Raw genomic sequence first — 18166 nt, 5'->3', positions numbered from 1 at the left:
AACCATTGAAATTACAGACCAAAGCTGGATTTGCCTACCTTAAGAAATTCCTTAGTATCTGCTGTTTGTCAGATATATAGTAGGTGAGTTCTATAAAATATTTGCATTTAGTCTTACAATAAGGTGATTCTTCATCTCTGCTTGGAGGTTCTTAATCTCTGGCAAATCGAGGTTCAAAAGAGTTACACAACTTTAATCTAAGCCAGTAATCAGGGGATCAGGTATTTGCCCACATATCTATCTGATTCCAAAACCCATGATCTTAGTACAGAAAAATCAGCATAGTGCAGTGGACTGACAACTATTTGTTCACATTTCCATACATATACTTTCTAGGTGAATCATTTGGGTAAGTCATCTAACTTCTCCAGCTTCAGTTTGCTCTATTTAGAGACGAGGGTAAAAAATATGGATCCCAAGCAGTTGTTACAATTATCTACATAATAGTACTTTATTAAGTACTATTGATAAATGGTGAATGCATGGAAATGTGGTTTTACCATGGTTTTTGCTCTTATCTATTTCTTTTTTACAGACTAAGAAAAGTATAGCTATATTGTCTGGCAGAAGTGCCTGCTCCCACAAAATGTTACATCTGCTGCCAGCTTCCTTTATTCTTGAGAACTTAAGGCTTCCTGAATGGCTATTTCTGGAGCCAGACCGGACCAGAGTTTGAGTCCCAACTCTGCCATTTACTAACAGTATAATCATGAACTAGCCTCACCATGATTTCAATTATTCCTCCATAAAAAAGGAGAAGAGATGTTGTTGGTTTAAATTGATAATACAGCCTGCCTATAATATTTATTTATGATCATTGTAATTTAATTATGACATTACTAATAGTAGCTGTGTTAGAAGGATGACAAATACTTTTTGTGAGGTTCCAATGAAGAGTAACAGGCAAGGGATGGAAGACCGCCAGCAGCGAGGCAGTACACATTGCAGGGTGTGGAAAAAAAACCCAAGACCAATTAAAACCCACCTGAATACCAACTCCCACTGTAGCTTTATCCTCCTCTCTATGGCAGGAGGATTATTTCTACTGTGGTTACTCTGTAGCACAGAAAGTCTCAGCAAGTAACCCTTAAATAGATAGAGAATATGAAGAGTTTAATTATACATCTCCATATATATCCATAAATACACTCACATGCAGGGTGGGAGAAAGGGAGAATATTTCCTTTGGCACTTGGCAGGAGGCCATTTGGAAGGGCAGTCAGAAACTACTTGGTAACATTAAATAAGTCAGAGTGTTCTCCTGTGGTATATGGTCTAAGTAGGATAGCACTAGCTACCATTTGGTGAATCCCTATGCCAGGAACTGTGCTAGACATTTTACATGCATTCTCACTAGACTGTAAAGCTCTGTTGAATAAGAACATTTACCTAATTTTAAAGATGAAGAAACGGAGACACAGAAAGATTAAGTATGGTATCAGTGGATAAAGATCTGAGAAATATTGGGGGTGAGATTCAAAATAGTGTCTAACCACCTGCGAAGCCTATGTCCTGTCCCCTACAGCAAGATGCCTCCACAGGAACTTCTCATGTCTTGCATTGCTAGTCCTTTTATAGCAACTACTGTTACTGGTTATTCTTACTCTGCTTGTTTATTTTGCTTATACCCCTCCTCAAGAAAAACACATGATGAACTCATCACTGATACATGTAGTAGATATTGGATGGATGGATGGATAAACAGATATATAGACAAACAGATAGACACACAGACAGATAAACAGAGCATGTCAGTATATGTCTATCTACGTAAAATTGCACTCTGTGACTTTTAAAACCATCTCTTTGGTTCTAAAATGAGCCCTGCTTGTGTCCTGGCCCAGGTGTGCTGAGCAGCTAGTTCACAATAACCTCCCGACCACCAGTGTCATCATGTGCTTTGTGGATGAAGTGTGGTCCACTCTCCTGAGGTCTGTTCATAGTGTCCTCAATCGCTCTCCTCCACACCTCATCAAGGAGATTCTACTGGTAGATGACTTCAGCACCAAAGGTAAGAAAAGCACTCCTGGAAAATTAACGTTTGATATGAGGCGATAGCAATTTGGGTGGATGGCAAAAATATCAAATCATTGTTTCATGTGGTGCCTTAGAGGCATCAAGCCAAGCATCTACGGAATATAGAAAGTGAGTTCTATCTTCAGTTAGCTGTCTCAGACTTCCCTTCAGCTGTGCCTTCTCTGCCATGTAGAAATGATTTTCTAACTATAGCTCCTTGGAGCACTTTGAAGTTCCAGAGACCAGAAGATGTTCAACCGTTTTATGAAATCTAATAAGCAAGTACCCTACAATTAATAGGATGCCTTTCCCACTGGTAATAAGAAGTCAGAGTTAGACTCTATGGAAAACAAAGAAATGGAAGGCCGATGGTTTCTTCCTCAAGGGCAAAGCACATTATGTGTTAAGTGTCGAGAAGACAAATTGCCAATAGAACCAAAGAGATGAGGCTTTAACAGAGTGCAAAGGCAGAACCCACCACGGTCTGGAAGAAGTGGAGAATCTCCCTCTTGGGGTGATCACATAATTTGTGTATTAAGTGCTCCATTTCCACTCGAGGTCCCACTGCCACCACACTACAAATTCTCACAATGCAACCCACTTCAGAAAATTTTAGAAAATAGCAAAGAGAGGATAGCCCTAATAGAACAACTTAGCTCTTTTCATGACCACAACAGCATGAGCCAGTTTCCTCAGCCTCAGAACTCCTGCCACAATCACCCTGAGGTCTGTTAGCAGTGAGATGCCTAAGAAAAACTGGTTGAAAACTTTGAGAAGGGGCCTTGAAAGCATAAACGGAAATAGTATCCAGTCACCAAGCAAATAACAGTCTTTTTATGAATGGCAGATCCAGGGACCTGAAGAACCCTTTGGAGAGAGCTGGAGCTTATATGGTTTTCAGTGTCCTCTTTAAGAAAAAAAAAAACCACAAAATCAGTAGGAAAGTGAGCAGCAGAAGTACTTCTGGAAGCCTTTCCTACCTGGGATACCTGTCAATAGCTTAATTACACATCGAAGTGACTGTAAGTCATGTAAATATACCCCATAAAACCCCAACAACATTCCTGTGGATGGATACCTCTTTGGCCACCCAACAAGACAAAAGAGGTATGACTCAGAGGGTGTCAAAGTAGGGAAGTGACAGTGCCCTTGACCAATTGCAATTGCAGTATCTTTCTTTCACAAACTTTCCAATTTGCATATAATGTTTAGCCTCTTGTCTGGGTCTTGGCAGGGGCCTTTGTAAGTTTGTACAGAAACTCGAGTTTCATTTATTTCAGGGCAAATTTGCCCGTCCTGACAAATACTCAGAAAAGGTGAGCCCTCCTCTATGTCACTTGACAACACTGGAAAGAAGGATTTGGAATTTGAGAAAAAGATAGCTTGGAGTATTGGATGCAGACAAAAAGCCATCCAAGAAAATAACATCAGAAAATAAAATCGTGGTCCAAGGAATAAAATTTAGTGACTACAGTAACTATCATAGTTTCTGGAATTTGATACTGAGAAGCCACTGCTAGCATTGTCCAGATCTAGTTACTTAACGTGTTTCCTTGTCTATTCTTACTGTGATCCAGACTACCTAAAAGGTAATTTGGATAAATACATGTCTCAGTTTCCAAAAGTTCGGATTCTTCGCCTCAAAGAGAGACACGGCTTAATAAGAGCCAGGCTGGCAGGAGCACAGAAGGCAACAGGTAAGAAGCTGCTGATTTTTTGTTTTTGTTATATTTTTGTTTTAGTTGATTTGCTTTCAAATAGATAGCAAATTTGAAGTAATACCGCAGTGAACACCCACATAGCCATCATCATGCCACCAGTTTTTAACTCTCTGCACCATGTGCTTCATCACACACAGACACAGACACGTGTTTATATATATATATACCCACTTTTGTCCTCAACTTTTGAATTTGCAGATATCATGACGCTACAACTCTGTGTACCTTAGTAGGCCTCTCCGCAAAATACAGACGTTCCCTTAGATAAGCGCACTTTCCTATCTAAATATCATCTGGTTTATGCTCTTTCAGACGTCCTCATTTGCTCCTCAAATGTTTTTTATAGCTACTTCTCTCTTTGGAAATTTGAGATCTTATTAAGTTCCATGCACTGCATTTGGTTGTTTAGTCTCCTTAGGTCCTCAGTCTAGAGAAGACAACATACTACTTACTGTTGACTTGTTTGGTTTTTTTTAGAGTCCAGGCCATTTGTTTTGTACATGTGACCACATTCTGAAGTTTTATCATTGCTTCCTCATGTTACACTCAGGATGAATGTTATGGAAGTGAATAGTGTATAGTATTGTACTACATAGGTGGTAGGAATTACATATTGTTTATGGGCTTCAACTCAAGAGACACATGATGTCAAGTTGCCCCCCCATGGGAGATAGTAATTTTGAGCATTTGGTTAAAATGTCGACAGCCAGGTTTTTCTTTTGGGAGTAAGAAGTAATTTGTGATGTGATACTCGGATTCATATGAATACTGTTTTCCTTACATTTTACTCAATGGTTTTGTACCCGTTGGTGATCATTGCTTAAATCAGTTATTACACTGGGGGCTGCCCATCTCTCTGTCCTTCCCTCCTCCTTCTTTTTCTTCCTCCCCTCCTCTCTGTCCCTCCTTCCTCTTCCCCTCTTATGCTCCCATCAATACTAATTTATGCTTTAAAAATTCAATGCGTATATTATTAAATTTCTTCCTTCCTTCCTTCTGTCCTTCCTTCCTTCATCCCTCCCTCCATTTGGAATTTGATACTGAGAAGCCACTGCCAGTATTATCCAGATTGTAAGTTTGTACAGAAACTGGAGTTTCATTTATTTCAGGGCAAATTTGCCCTGAAATTGATTGATTGATTGATTGATTGATTGGTTTGTTTTGTTTGTTTATTGTACTCAGTTTGTCCCAAATTTGACCACCTGGAGCCCCTCCAAGCCTATGTATTTTTGACCTGATCCCATCAGTATTTGAGGACTGAGAACTGTTTCCTTCTCTCTTCCCTGACCTATGGGGTATGTCTGCTCTTCTGATAGCTCTCTCTGTCTTCCCAAAGAGCAATACGCCTTCTTTTCTTCACTTTTCTTTAGTGTGTGGGTTGGTGAGTGAATGGGAGGAGTCAAATCTTTTCTGCCCATGAGTATTCTAAAAATGACATCAAACATATTGATTTATTTTTGTATCCTTCTGTGGAACTACCCATACCCCATAATAATTGCTGAACTTATATACCAGGTTCCATTCTAAATACTTTCTACAGTAATTGATTTAATCCTCACCAGAACTCTAGGAGCTAGGTACAATAATTTTCCTCATTTTACAGATGAAGATAGGGAGGCACAGTGAGGTTATGGCTTGCCCAAGTTCTCCCCGCTAGCAAGTGCTACAGCAGGATTGGAAGCCAGAAACCTTGACTCCAAATCTGCACTTATCTGCTACATTTTGCTGTCTCTCGATATCTAGCCACCACTCTCCCCTGTAGACCATAGCATTGCATATCTCCACCAGCTTGAACTTAAGCATGTTCTTTTTTTTTTTTTAAGATTTTATTTATTTATTTGAGAGAGAGAGCAAGAGCTGGGGGAGAGGCAGATGGAGAGAGAGAAGCAGGCTCCCCACTGAGCAGGAAGCCCCATGTGGGGCTCCATCCCAGGACCCTGGGATCATGACCTAAGCCAAAGGCAGACACTTAAAAGATTGGGCCACCCAGGGGCCCCATATTTAAGCATGTTCTAATGGTAAATTATCTCCTCACCTAAGTTACACTTCCTTGTGACTAAACCCCAAATTTTGACCTTTTCTTATCTCATTGGTTTCCTAATTTCTTTGGCCTGTAATGGAAATTTAAAATTAACTACAAACACATCACACCAAAATTGACATTGCAGTGATAACAAAGATTCTTAATGATAGACTGCATTTGGAACATTAAGTAAAAATCCATGTTTGATTTCTTTTGGGAAGTAATGGCACACAAATTGTACAAAAATAGGATAGTGAGGAAATAGGCCAAGTAGGCAAGTTTGGGGCTAAGATCTGGATGAAGCACATTCCCAGACAAGCGGAACAAGAAGTGCAATGTCCTGGGGTGCCTGGGTGGCTCAGTTGTTAAGCGTCTGCCTTCGGCTCAGGTCCTGATCCCAGGGTCCCACATCGGGCTCCCTGCTCAGCGGGAAGCCTGCTTCTCCCTCCCCCACTCCCCCTGCTTGTGTTCCCTCTCTCGCTGTGTCTCTCTCTGTCAAATAAATAAATAAATAAATAAATAAATAAATAAATAAATATCTTTAAAAAAAAATAAAGGAGTGCAAGGTCCTGATGCAGAAATATGTTCTGTGTATTAAAGTTAAAGAAAGTTTATTATGGCTGGTGGGTACTGACCATGGAGAGAGTGATAGGAGATTCATCTTGGGGGCAAGGAAAAGGTGGGCTTTTGTAAAGTTTTATGAGTCATTCAAGGAGTGTAGGCATTATTCTTGGTATCATATGAAACCAATGGAGTACATTAAAGAGGAGGATAAAATTGTTTGACTTAATTTAAAGCTCAATTTGGCTGCCTTGTAGAGACTGGGTATTAGGGAGATGAGAGAGGAAGGAGGGAGACCAATTAGATGGTTATCATCGCGGCGCCCAGGTGGCTCAGTCTGTTGAAAGTCCAACTCCTAGTTTCGGCTCAGGCTGTGATCTCATGAGTCGTGGTATTGAGCCCCGTGGCTGGCTCTGCACTCAGCGGGGAGCCTGCTTGAAGATTCTCTCTCCCTCTGCACTCCCCCCCACTTGCTCTCTCTTGCTCTCTCAAATAAATAAATAAATCTTAAAAAAAAAAAAAAAAAAAAAAGGAGGCTATTATAGTTGTCCAAACACCAGGGAGATACTAGGGCAGATGAAGGAAGGAATCAGAGTAAGAATATATTGTGGACATGGAGCCCATGGGCTTGTTATCAGATAAGATATGAAGAGAGTAATAATGAAAGGAGCAAAAAACAAAACAAAACAAAACAAAACAAAAAAACCCCCTAGAATTGGCATCTGAGCAACTTGGTGGGCGGTGGGGCCATAACCAGAGGAACAGATTTGGGATTGCTGTTGAGTTCCGATTTTGTCCATGTAAATTTGAGATGAAAATGAGACATCCATGTAGAGAAAGCTGACAAGTGCAGAACCAAAAATGTACTGCTTATAAAAACCTTCTCTCTGCCTGCATGGGACACAAAGCGTGCTGGCGATCATCTCCAGAACAGTCTAAACTGTTAGACAACACGGAAGGCCTCTTCAGATGGGCTGCAGTGAACTCGCTCAAGGAAGTTGCCTAATCGGCCTGCTCAAGTACTTGTGGTTATACAGCCAGCAAATAACTTCTCTGAATCTAGAGAATCCAAATGTAACAATGTAAACTTGGCTCTCAGTCAGTCATTAAAGCCCGTGAGTGCATTAGCTCAGTTTCCGTTTGGTAACTCTCAAACTATTTGTACCACGACCCATGCTAAGAAATAAATCTTACACCACAACCCAGTGCATATATATGTTACACATGTAGCCACAGTAGACATTTCATGAAATAACATGTGCAGCAGATTCTAATATCTTCTATTTTATTTGTTTTTTAGATTCTGACCAAGCCCACTATATTGTTGTAAAGACTTGCTAAGGGGTCATAACTTTAGTTTGGAGAGGCCAGCTAGGTGCATCTGAATTGCTTGCCACTGTCTAGTGAAGAGCTGCTTCTCAAACTATCATAGAAGAACTTTTTTTTTTCTAATTTCCAAATTTTGTGGACCTGCCCCTTTGTAAATTATAATAAAGATAAACTACCTAAGAAAGAGATGGAAAAAAAGAAAGATATGTACACAATTATATATGCATTCCTCTATACTATATGTATATAGATATATACATAAATTTATTATGTATAATATATACATGTGTATGTGTGTACATATAACATACATAAGATACAGATAACATAAATAATGACTTATGTGTTATATACATACACCTATACAAAGCAGAGAATAAATTAACAAATTCCAGCAAACTGCTAGAGTTTTAAATCATCCATTCTCAATTTCCGTTCCTATCTCTGATGGCAGGGTCCATGGCCCACACTTTGAGCAGCATTAGCAGAAGGCCAGTGCCTGAATGTAGAAGAAGCTGAAAAGTGTGTTCTGATGGAATTAGTAACAGCCTTGTCCAAGAATACATCCAAGGGCCCTGAAGTTCACCTGACTCCTGCAGGAAATTCAAGGGGATTCAGAAGCCCATAGCAACTTTAGCTGAGGAAATAATTCAGGGACTGTTCAGGGACTGGCCCTAAGTGGGGCTGGCCAGCCTGTTAGTTCTCCCAGACTTCCCTTGGGCATTCCCCAGCCATCTCAAGTAAAGCACAGGCAGGACACATTCTGGGCCTGAAAAGTCTCTGTAATCAGAGATCAGCAAAGATACCAGGGCAGAAATTTCCTCTAGACTGCCTCAGCCAAACAAAGAAATGAATGACAAGAATCTGAATTCAGAATCTGACAGGCCTTGACAGCTATTGTTTCCTAAAGATTTACCGTTCAGAATTCAGAGAAAAGGGAGGGGAAGCCACAGGCAAGGATGAGATCAAAGATCCAACGACCTTCAGAAACTGGTCAGGTTTGGTCCCAGGGTATTATTTTGATCCCAGAGTATTATTAGACTCTCTGAAAGTACATAATACAAAATAATAAGGGCAAAACAGTGACTCTCTGACCACTAACAATGTTCACTACATGTTCAGTTTCTGGTGCATGATAGGTTCTTCATCTGGATATGATTCAGGCAAAAAGATCGGGTCCAATAAGTTATTTCCTGAGAATGAGGAGATAGAGAGTTCAAGTAGGGTTTAAAAATCTGAAGGGCAGGCCACGGTCAATGGATCTCTAGGGAAAGTGTCCTATAGGAAGCCAACGCAAGTAAAAAAAGATGTAGTAATTGAGGTAGAAAGTGAACAAGCCGACCACTCGGATCTCGTGCGAGTATTGAACAAAAGAGCAAGTTATTGCCCTGCCAAGAAGAGTCTGCAGATGGGCAGGTTTCAATAGTACACTCTAGAGAGTAGAGTAGAGATCAGATTCTCATTTCCTTTATAACAAGGGCATTTGGCAAAATACATGACATTGCTGTGAACATTCCAAAGAATCAGTTGGCTAACTTTAAGTATGTGGACTAAAATGACATCTGACTCCTGGACAACTTTAAGGTCTCCTGAAAAGCGATAGTCCTTCTGTAAATTTCTACAACTTGTTTCTGCTGCAGGTAAAACAGGTGGTTTCCTTAGCATCACTTATAAATTATTATGTAAAATTAAATGGCCAGCCAGGTCCACATCCCTCAAGGAACCCTAAAGACAACACTCCAACACTAATTGGTGCTGGCAACAATATTCCAAGCTGGTTGGCTAAATAGAAATGGGGGTCTGTACTCAACAAGGAGCCAAAGCTTTCTGGCACATCGAGCATCTCTGGGTTGGTCAAAAAGTAAATAAATAAATAAGTTACAATCAAACCCATCTGCAAACAATCCAGCATCGCTGGGACCTACTCTTAGGAAACAGAAAAGCCTGCCAGGTGGTCATCAAGATAAGATTATTTTGAACTCTAGCTTAAACACTCATTGAAAAAACAGTAATAACACTAGCTATTTATTTTTATTTTTATTTTTTTAAGATTTTTTATTTATTTATCTGAGAGAGAGAATGGGAGACAGAGAGCATGAGAGGGGGAGGATCCGAGGGAGAAGCAGACTCCCCGCCGAGCAGGGAGTCCGATGTAGGACTCGATCCCGGGACTCCAGGACCATGACCCGAGGCGAAGGCAGTTGCCCAACCAACTGAGCCACCCAGGTGCCAACACTAGCTATTTATAAGGAATTTAGGTATTAGGTAGATCTTAGAACTATCCCCAGAAAGTAGATCTCAGAGAGGTTAAATAATTTATCCAGTGTAGCTAAGGAAAACAGACCTATGTGGCTTCGATACTATGTTCATTTCACCATGACGCTCAGGGTTAGGAAGGGTGTGTGTGAAACGTCCACAGACCATACCCTCTACAAGTAGAAGTCCTAACCAGAGTCAGCTACATAGATAGCTCCCTGGTCTAGTTCCGGAGATCTTATTTTAAATTAAAGTGTCTGAAAGTGGAGCAATGACATTCATGCATGGGAGGATTCTCTTCTCACCCAAAATAAAACAGTATAAAATTCCAGTCTGTGTTTTGGGCGGAAGCTGCTTCCTTTGGGTCCTGGCAACAAGTGAATGAAAATCTGTATGGGAATCTGGGCCAGGTGGGAAGTGAATGCAGGTTTGGGTACCCATCCTGCTGCCACCAGGGATTGAGAAAGTCGATCCAGGCCCCTTTGACTGTACCAGCTTACTCTGGGGATAGGGACAGGCAGTCTGGGAGAGACTCCTCTTTGGTTCGAACGGACCAGCAGTAGAAGTAGTGAGAAAAAGGAGGTTATCTTCTGCACATGCTATTCACTAGCCAAGTAGGAACTTAGCAGGCCATGCTTACACACCCTACGCACCTAGATAACCCCCGTGAACCTTCCCACACAGGGAGCGGGCTGTGCAAAATGACACCCTTAGTTGATAATGACCTTTCATTATGAAATAAGCCATAATCTCTGAAAATAGGACTCCACCAGCATGATCAGGAGTTGTAACCACTGTCTCCAAGAGTTGGGGATAATGGGGGAAGGGGCTTCAGTCTAGTGCAGCCTGGTCCTGCCTAGAGACTTCTCAAGAGCATTCCTCACCAAGACCTTGGCTAGGGTCAGTTTCTTTACCCTCATGCAAAAATTCCATTGTTGATCGGTTAATACGATACTGAACCATTAATTAAGAGGTATAGCTTTTAGTGGATAATGAACTATCATCTAGGTATCTAATTTCACCTTGTTCTTTGCCTGCTGCCGTCTTCCGCTTTTACTTTAAGCCTTCCCATTCTCATAGCTCTGCCTCTTTCTGACCATTTTTTCTTTCTTTTTTTAAGAACACAGGCAATGGAATAAACTATGTATTTTCAAATATCAGGTTGCCACTTAGCTGTGCTAACTTGAAAAAAATTGCTTCAGTTGTTTCTCTTAAATGGGAATAAAACTTAGATCTGCGTCTCATTTCTTAAATGGAAAGAAAAATGAGATTTATACTTCAGGTTTGTTGTGTGGCTTAAACAAGACACTCGTGTAGAATGCCTAGGACAGTGTCTGGCACCGAGTAAGCACTTAATAGAAGGTAAATGATGTTATTATAAGTTTGTCAAGAGCAGAGGGGAGCAACCAGGTGTCAGAGTGGTCGATGCAAGCAATAAGCCAAAAGGAAAGCAACCCTCAAGTCTTTAATCATTTCCTCCACTGATATAAGTAAGAAGTATAAGTAAGAATTGAAACAGAAGAAAGTGCTGACTCCCTGAATGTCCCATGTTTCCCTGTAGAGAAACGGGCTGGTGGATTGGGCAGATGTGAGGATCATCTCACTGCCCCCGGAGCCCAGAACAAACGGCTCCTCCTGTTTTACAGCCTGGGGCGGAGGGTGAGAAAAAGGAGAAGGCTCCGAGTAGGAAAGTGCTGAATGCTGAGTCAGATGGAGGAAAAGGTCTTGGCGACCTCCCCACCTCCCATGCGGTGAGACAGAGATCTTGGCCTGAAGGAGGCCTCCGATGGAGGAAACTGAGCTAGGAATGAAGCTGTGCTGAGAGCATGTCCACTGAGGGAGGGGGAGGGCCTGTGCTCTTGACTGCAAGTCCCTTCAGAGGCTGTGGTACACTGGCTGCAGACCACGTCTGGTGTGAGAGGGCAGCCTCCAGCCATGAGGACCCGCCAGGGAAAGCCTTTGTAATGTGCCTATGGTTGGGCCTGAAAGGACACATGTAGGATTTTGGCCATAGCCCAAATTCCTCGGGTTATTTGTTAATCTTCACACACACACACACACACACACACACACACACACACTCCACTTGTATAAAATCATTTGGAATAATGTAGATGCTACGGAGATTTTTATTGGGAAGAGAGTGTTACTTCACACAACTAATAGGAAAAAAAGAATTTTAAGTGATTATTTTTTGGCCTCCAAGTTGGTTTTTTTTTCTTTTTTCTTTTTTTTTTCTCCTGCAAGTCTTTGATTTTTGTATTGTGGCAAAATATGCGTAACATAAAATTTACCATCTTAATTATTTCTTCAGTGCACAGTCCAGTACTCTGAAGTATATTCACACAGTTGTGCAACCAATCTCCAGAAAGCTTTTCATCTTGCAAAACTAAAACTCTATACCCATTAAACTATTCCCTATTCTCCCTCCCCATCCCTGTAACCCTTTTTACACTACCTTCTAGGCTTGCTGATTCTTCCTTTTTTATTTGTTTTCAGTCTTGTTATGCAGAATGATTTCTCCTCTTCGTCATTCCTAAGGCCCACCTTGGAATATCAAACTCTGCCTGGTCCACACACCCCCACCCCAGGTTAATGCGACCCACCCTCCTTAGAAGAGACAAAGCTTTTACTCTAAGGATTCCCTTCAAAGCCTTGGCTATCCATTCTAAGTGGCTTATCAATTTTTCACAAACAAAAATGATGCTTGTCCCATAGGACTTCTAGAAACGAAATTTATTTTATTTCATTATAGAATGAAATTATAGGGACCAGGAATTCAGTGAGAAGACTACTGCCCTTATAATCACCTTTCTGGAGCAATCCCCAAAACCTTTGAACATGAAGTACATACATTCAGTATATCACATTTTCAAATGATTTTTTTTTTCTCTGGCTCTCTAGGTGATGTGTTGACATTCTTGGATTCTCACGTGGAATGTAACACTGGTTGGTTGGAACCTCTTCTGGAAAGGGTTTATTTAAGTAGAAAGAAAGTAGCCTGTCCAGTAATTGAGGTCATCAATGATAAGGATATGAGGTAATACTGTCATATTCCACAAGATACTTCTAAGCGAGTTTTTAACTAACAGCAGCAGAAAGTACTGGTTATATTCCTAAAATGCACATTTTTGCAAATCTAAGAAATACACAGTGCATCCATTTAAATAAATGGAAACACATAATAGATATCTTGGGATCAGAGAAGGTCAATCCAGTAATTTATTTGATCATCAAAATGCTTAACTCTTAATAGCAATAAATCCTAATACTCATTGTCCTGTTCTTTCCTCTTTCTATTCAGCTGTACCTGAACCCAGAAAATATTTATCTCCCTTAAGATTAGTTCATCTTTTAGTGGGAAATAATACATATACTCCTAAATTGTTTTTTTCCCCTCAAAAGTAGTCAGAACATTATTAAAAGTAAAGTATAAGTTAAAAACTAGCAATCAAGCCAGTTAGTCACTAATGTACTCATAAATTTGCTTGAAATGTTATTAAAAAGTTTGTAATAATCTAAAATCATTTGTGTAAGAACTTGTTTCATTCATTTGAACAAGACATGGTGTCATTGCTTAAGTATATGTGTATGATCTCAGGTAGCACTTTTGTTTCTTTCCTGGATTAGTTACATGACAGTGGACAACTTTCAAAGAGGCATCTTTGTGTGGCCCATGAACTTTGGTTGGAGAACAATTCCTCCAGACGTTGTTGCAAAAAACAGAATTAAAGAAACAGATATAATAAGGTAAGTGTGTGAAATTTAAGATTAGAAAGCAATCGTGAATCTTTTTATAAAGGCATAGGAAACAATTCCACAAAACAAGTATTTCCTGTCATCCTGTAGACCATCAAGAATTACAGCTTTAGCCAATAGATGATCAAAAGCAAAGTTTTCCTAAGATATTACTTTTCCACTACCAAACCTCATTTTTTAAATGGCTAAGTGCACCTTATTCAGCCCTGAACCCAGAGAAATTCACTAATACTATTCCTGTTCCCTGAGATAGACAACTTAAGAAATATAAACTAATTGAATATGCTCCATAAACGCTGTATGAACACATACAATGTTAAAGCCAACATGAGTAAAAATTAGAAGAGTAAATAATAGTGGTAAAAGTATTATTGTAATAATAGCTACCATTTGGGTTTTCTTTTCAATTCTAATCCTACCCTTCCCATGGGAGCCAAATTCTGTGAATGAATTGAGAAATAGATACAGAAGGTGGATATGAATTTAAAGAGGGGCTTTATTGCTGGAGAAGCTGGATTTAAGATCACAGCTTAGACCTGAAGCCAAAGTGAACACTTCCCCCAGAGTCTAGACCTGCAGGACAAGCATGCAGCCAGCCTCAGGCAGAGCAACAGGGGTCCCCAAAGCCTTCCCAGTTGGAGAGAGAACTTGAGCAGACAAGTGTCAAGAGAAAGCCCCAGCCCAGACTGTGCATTGTAACATTATTTCTTAGAACTTAACCCTCAATACTGTATGCCTCATCCCTTGCTAGGTATGATGCCTTCAGAATTGATATTCCTAGCAAGTTAAATAGAAGTACTATCATTTATTAAGCACTGTGCATTTAAGCCTCTCTCTAACCCTAGGAGAGAGGTGGTAGTATTTTCATTGTGGAGATGAGGAAATTGAGCCTAAATGAGGTAATTTTTCCAGGGATATACATCTAGTAAAAGAACAAATTGGGACTCAGACCCATATCTGCCTGCATTTAACACACTTACTCTGATCCCACATTAAAGAACCTCTTTGCCTTTTTCAGACTCCCATTTTGAGAGTTAATGTAGTGATTGAGTTCAGATTATATTCCACATAACGTTAGGAAGAGAATGCATTCTGGATGGACTAGAAAGGACATTGAGCATTCAGACAGAATATGTACATAAATGATGGGGGAAGGGAAGTAGGTGTGGGGCAAAAATTACCTTATCCTTGACATTGCTTTGTACTCTAAACACAAGACAGGCTTTCCACACAAACCTTTCCACTGGCTCAATGGTAACCACCATGGGAAGGGATTACTGCCTTGTCTAGCTGCTGATTCAAGTGTAGTTTCTATCCCCCATAATCTATAACAGTCGCGAATGCTCTGGAGTCTGACTCTTTGGATATAAATCTCAATTCTATTACTTCCTAATGGTGTGAGCTTTAAAAAGTCACTTAACCTCTCTGAATCTCTGTGTTCTCGTTTTTTTGTTTGTTTGTTTGTTTTGCATTAAGACTAATAGAAGGAGCTACCTCTATTATCTAAGAATTAAATCTGATTATATAACATGCTTTAAAAAGTGTTTGCCACATAATAAGCTGTCAATAAAAATCTGTCTACAGTTGAGGCAGTAGAGTGGAGTGAGAGATCATAGAGTCAAACTAGACCACCTAAACTGAACCCCCGAAGTACATCATACTAATCTGTGACCTTGGGAAAGTTCCTAACTGTTTCTGTGCTGTGGTTTCTTAATGGTACATACTTGCAGGATTTTCATAAAGTCTGAGATAATTACATACATAACACTTACAACAGTGCCTAGTACTCCCTTAGTACTATTAAAAAGGCATTGTTAAAAATAACCTATCTGAGGTATAGGTCTGTGATTCAACAGTCTTACACAATTCACAGTGCTCACCATAGCACATAGCCCAGACCTGTACCTCTGAAACAAATAATACATTATATGTTAACAAAAAAAAAAAGAAGAAGAAGAAGAAGATAGCAGGAGGGGAAGAATAAAGGGGGGGAAAATCGGAGGGGGAGACAAACCATAAGCCCGGTGATGGGTATTAAAGAGGGCATGTTCTGTGTGGGGAAAAAAAAAAAATAACCTATCTGGAGAGTTTGTGTCAGAGAGTAAAGGGCAAATAAGAATCCTACTTCCAGGCCCCATCTTTGCTGACCCTAATCAAGCTTTGCCACCATGAACTAGGGAACTGATGACTTTGGTGCTATTTGTGACTCCATTCCAAGACCTCCCCATGCTTGGTAGCTATTTTAAAATATCTCTTAACTCCATGACAACTGCACAGGGGACCCACTCGAAACGTTGAATTCCCATGACAAGCAAGTTTAAAAAATCAAACATTTCTTTTTGTAGGTGCCCCGTCATGGCAGGTGGATTGTTTTCTATTGATAAAAATTACTTTTTTGAACTTGGAACATACGACCCTGGGCTTGATGTCTGGGGTGGAGAAAATATGGAGCTCTCATTCAAGGTATTACCAAGTGGTCCTCAAATCCTCTCTACAATTAAGACTTTATCATTTGGTTTCATTTTACTAATGTATAATCAGATATGGGACTGCCTCGGGGAGGAAATTCCACAGAAATTTAAGGGCCTCTAGATTAATGTTTTTGTATCCCAGATTAAATTTGGAAGAATCAATAGCTCTCACGAAATTTATTAGAATTCCCTAGTATTTTATAATCCTGTTTCTACATGTGACTTGGGAGAAATAATGCCTGCCATTCTGTATAAATGCTGTGGGATTCATGCTTCCCACAAAATATCTCTGGGAACGTTTTTCTAGTATATCGGAAGTAATGAAATCACTCAGTAATGGCTCACGTTAGATGCCACAAGGGACAGAAGTACAAAAAGTGCCTCTAGGGCAGGCCATCGACAGGCAGTGGTGCAACAACTTTGGACATCTCAGACAGTTCAGGTGTTTATAGTCATTGATCAACAGCTAAGAGAGCCTTGGCAGCAGCCAGAGTAAAGAGAATCCAAAAGGCAACTGCTTTCCTGAGGAGTGGGGTGGTATATAGTAAAAGGGGTATTACTTCGAGCTCATTTTCAAGTTGTGCTCCATAAGCCATATGGGTCATCCCAAGATGAGAAGGGCAAGTTGAAAACATGGAAATATACACTCCTTTCCCTGATCCAACCAAAACAGGAATCCATATTCCATATTTTATACTTTGGGATTCAGTGAGAATTTCTTTATAAAATAAGAAGATGTACACCGATGGGTAGGGAATAAAAATATATATATTTTATGAATCCTAAAATGGTCCACAGCAATGTACAAAACTAAATAAACCTGTTGAGTTTAATTTGAAACTATTGAAAAAAAACTACTTCAGACTGGGGCGGGGAGAGAGTGGTCACCAGGTCGTTCCTTGTCATTATTAACTGCCCATGATTTGCAGACATCATTTGATAATTAATGTTTATTATCATCCAGGTGTGGATGTGTGGTGGTGAAATTGAGATCATTCCCTGTTCCCGAGTGGGCCACATATTCAGAAATGACAATCCATACTCCTTCCCCAAAGACCGGATGAAGACAGTAGAGCGGAACTTGGTGCGGGTTGCTGAGGTCTGGCTTGATGAGTACAAGGACCTATTCTATGGCCATGGGGACCACCTCATAGACCAAGGGTTAGATGTTGGAAACCTCACCGAACAACAGGAACTTCGAAAGAAACTAAAATGCAAAAGTTTCAAATGGTACTTGGAGAATGTTTTTCCTGATCTGAAGGCTCCCATTGTGAGGGCTAATGGTGTGGTAAGTTCAAGCAGCAATTACATTCTGACTCCATAAAAATAAAGTTTAAAAACTCTTGAAAATGTGTGGAAAAGAATGAAGATTACATTATAAGTAAATACTAAGTATGAGTGCAGATGAGACAGAGCACGGTTAAGGGATAAATATAGGTGAACTTGAGGGAGGCTTTTAAGCAGCCATGTTCATTGATTACTTCAGCCAATACCTAACGGGTATCAATAAACCAGATAGCATTTCAGAACTGGAATATAGGGTGATGTGTAAAGCAGACTTGATTCCTGTTTGTGGAGCTTGAAGTTGAGTAGGGAAAACAATGTACAAGTATGTAACATTTAAATAAAAAACAGAATGGCTCTCATTTAAGGAACTGGTCACAAGTGATGACTCCTTCTAAGCTACAGTATTCAACTCTGAAGAGATGTTGAAGCCTAGGCCTGGAAAACAAGTGTCAGCGAAGCTCTAAAGGATCGAGTCTTAGGCAGAGGACGCCCTTGGTGCAAAAACTCTAAGATAGATGACTGTCCAGGCATTCGAGAACTGCCAAGAAGATGAATGTTGTCAAGGTGTGAAGGAGAGAAGAATGGCACCAAATGAAGGGGAGGAGGGAGGAAGAGTCAGGTTACATAGGTCCTTGTAGGCAAAGTAAGGATCCTTTCTTCCTTTCTTCTTTCCTTCCTTCTCTTCCTTCCTTCCTTTTTCTTTCTTTCTTTCTTTCTTTCTTTCTTTCTTTTTCTTTCTTTCT

The 18166-nt window shown here is 40.2% G+C and overlaps 1 protein-coding gene across 1 annotated transcript in view; it reads left to right on the top strand.

The window, feature by feature from the left end:
- Positions 1 to 18166, top strand: part of GALNT5 (polypeptide N-acetylgalactosaminyltransferase 5) — a 45166-nt gene that overhangs the window by 14464 nt on the left and 12536 nt on the right. The window contains exons 2-7 of the mRNA XM_035007997.1: positions 1845 to 2011; positions 3594 to 3713; positions 12811 to 12946; positions 13537 to 13656; positions 16011 to 16128; positions 17101 to 17424. Coding sequence (XP_034863888.1) covers positions 1845 to 2011; positions 3594 to 3713; positions 12811 to 12946; positions 13537 to 13656; positions 16011 to 16128; positions 17101 to 17424 — 985 coding nt within the window. The remainder of the gene's footprint in view (positions 1 to 1844; positions 2012 to 3593; positions 3714 to 12810; positions 12947 to 13536; positions 13657 to 16010; positions 16129 to 17100; positions 17425 to 18166) is intronic.

The sequence above is a fragment of the Mirounga leonina genome, unplaced genomic scaffold (assembly GCF_011800145.1).
Source record: "Mirounga leonina isolate KUSES-001 unplaced genomic scaffold, KU_Mleo_1.0 Mir_151, whole genome shotgun sequence".
Classification (NCBI taxonomy): Eukaryota; Metazoa; Chordata; class Mammalia; order Carnivora; family Phocidae; genus Mirounga; species Mirounga leonina.
The sequence above is the reverse complement of the archived record's forward strand: the minus strand, read 5'-3'. Positions and strand labels throughout refer to the sequence as shown.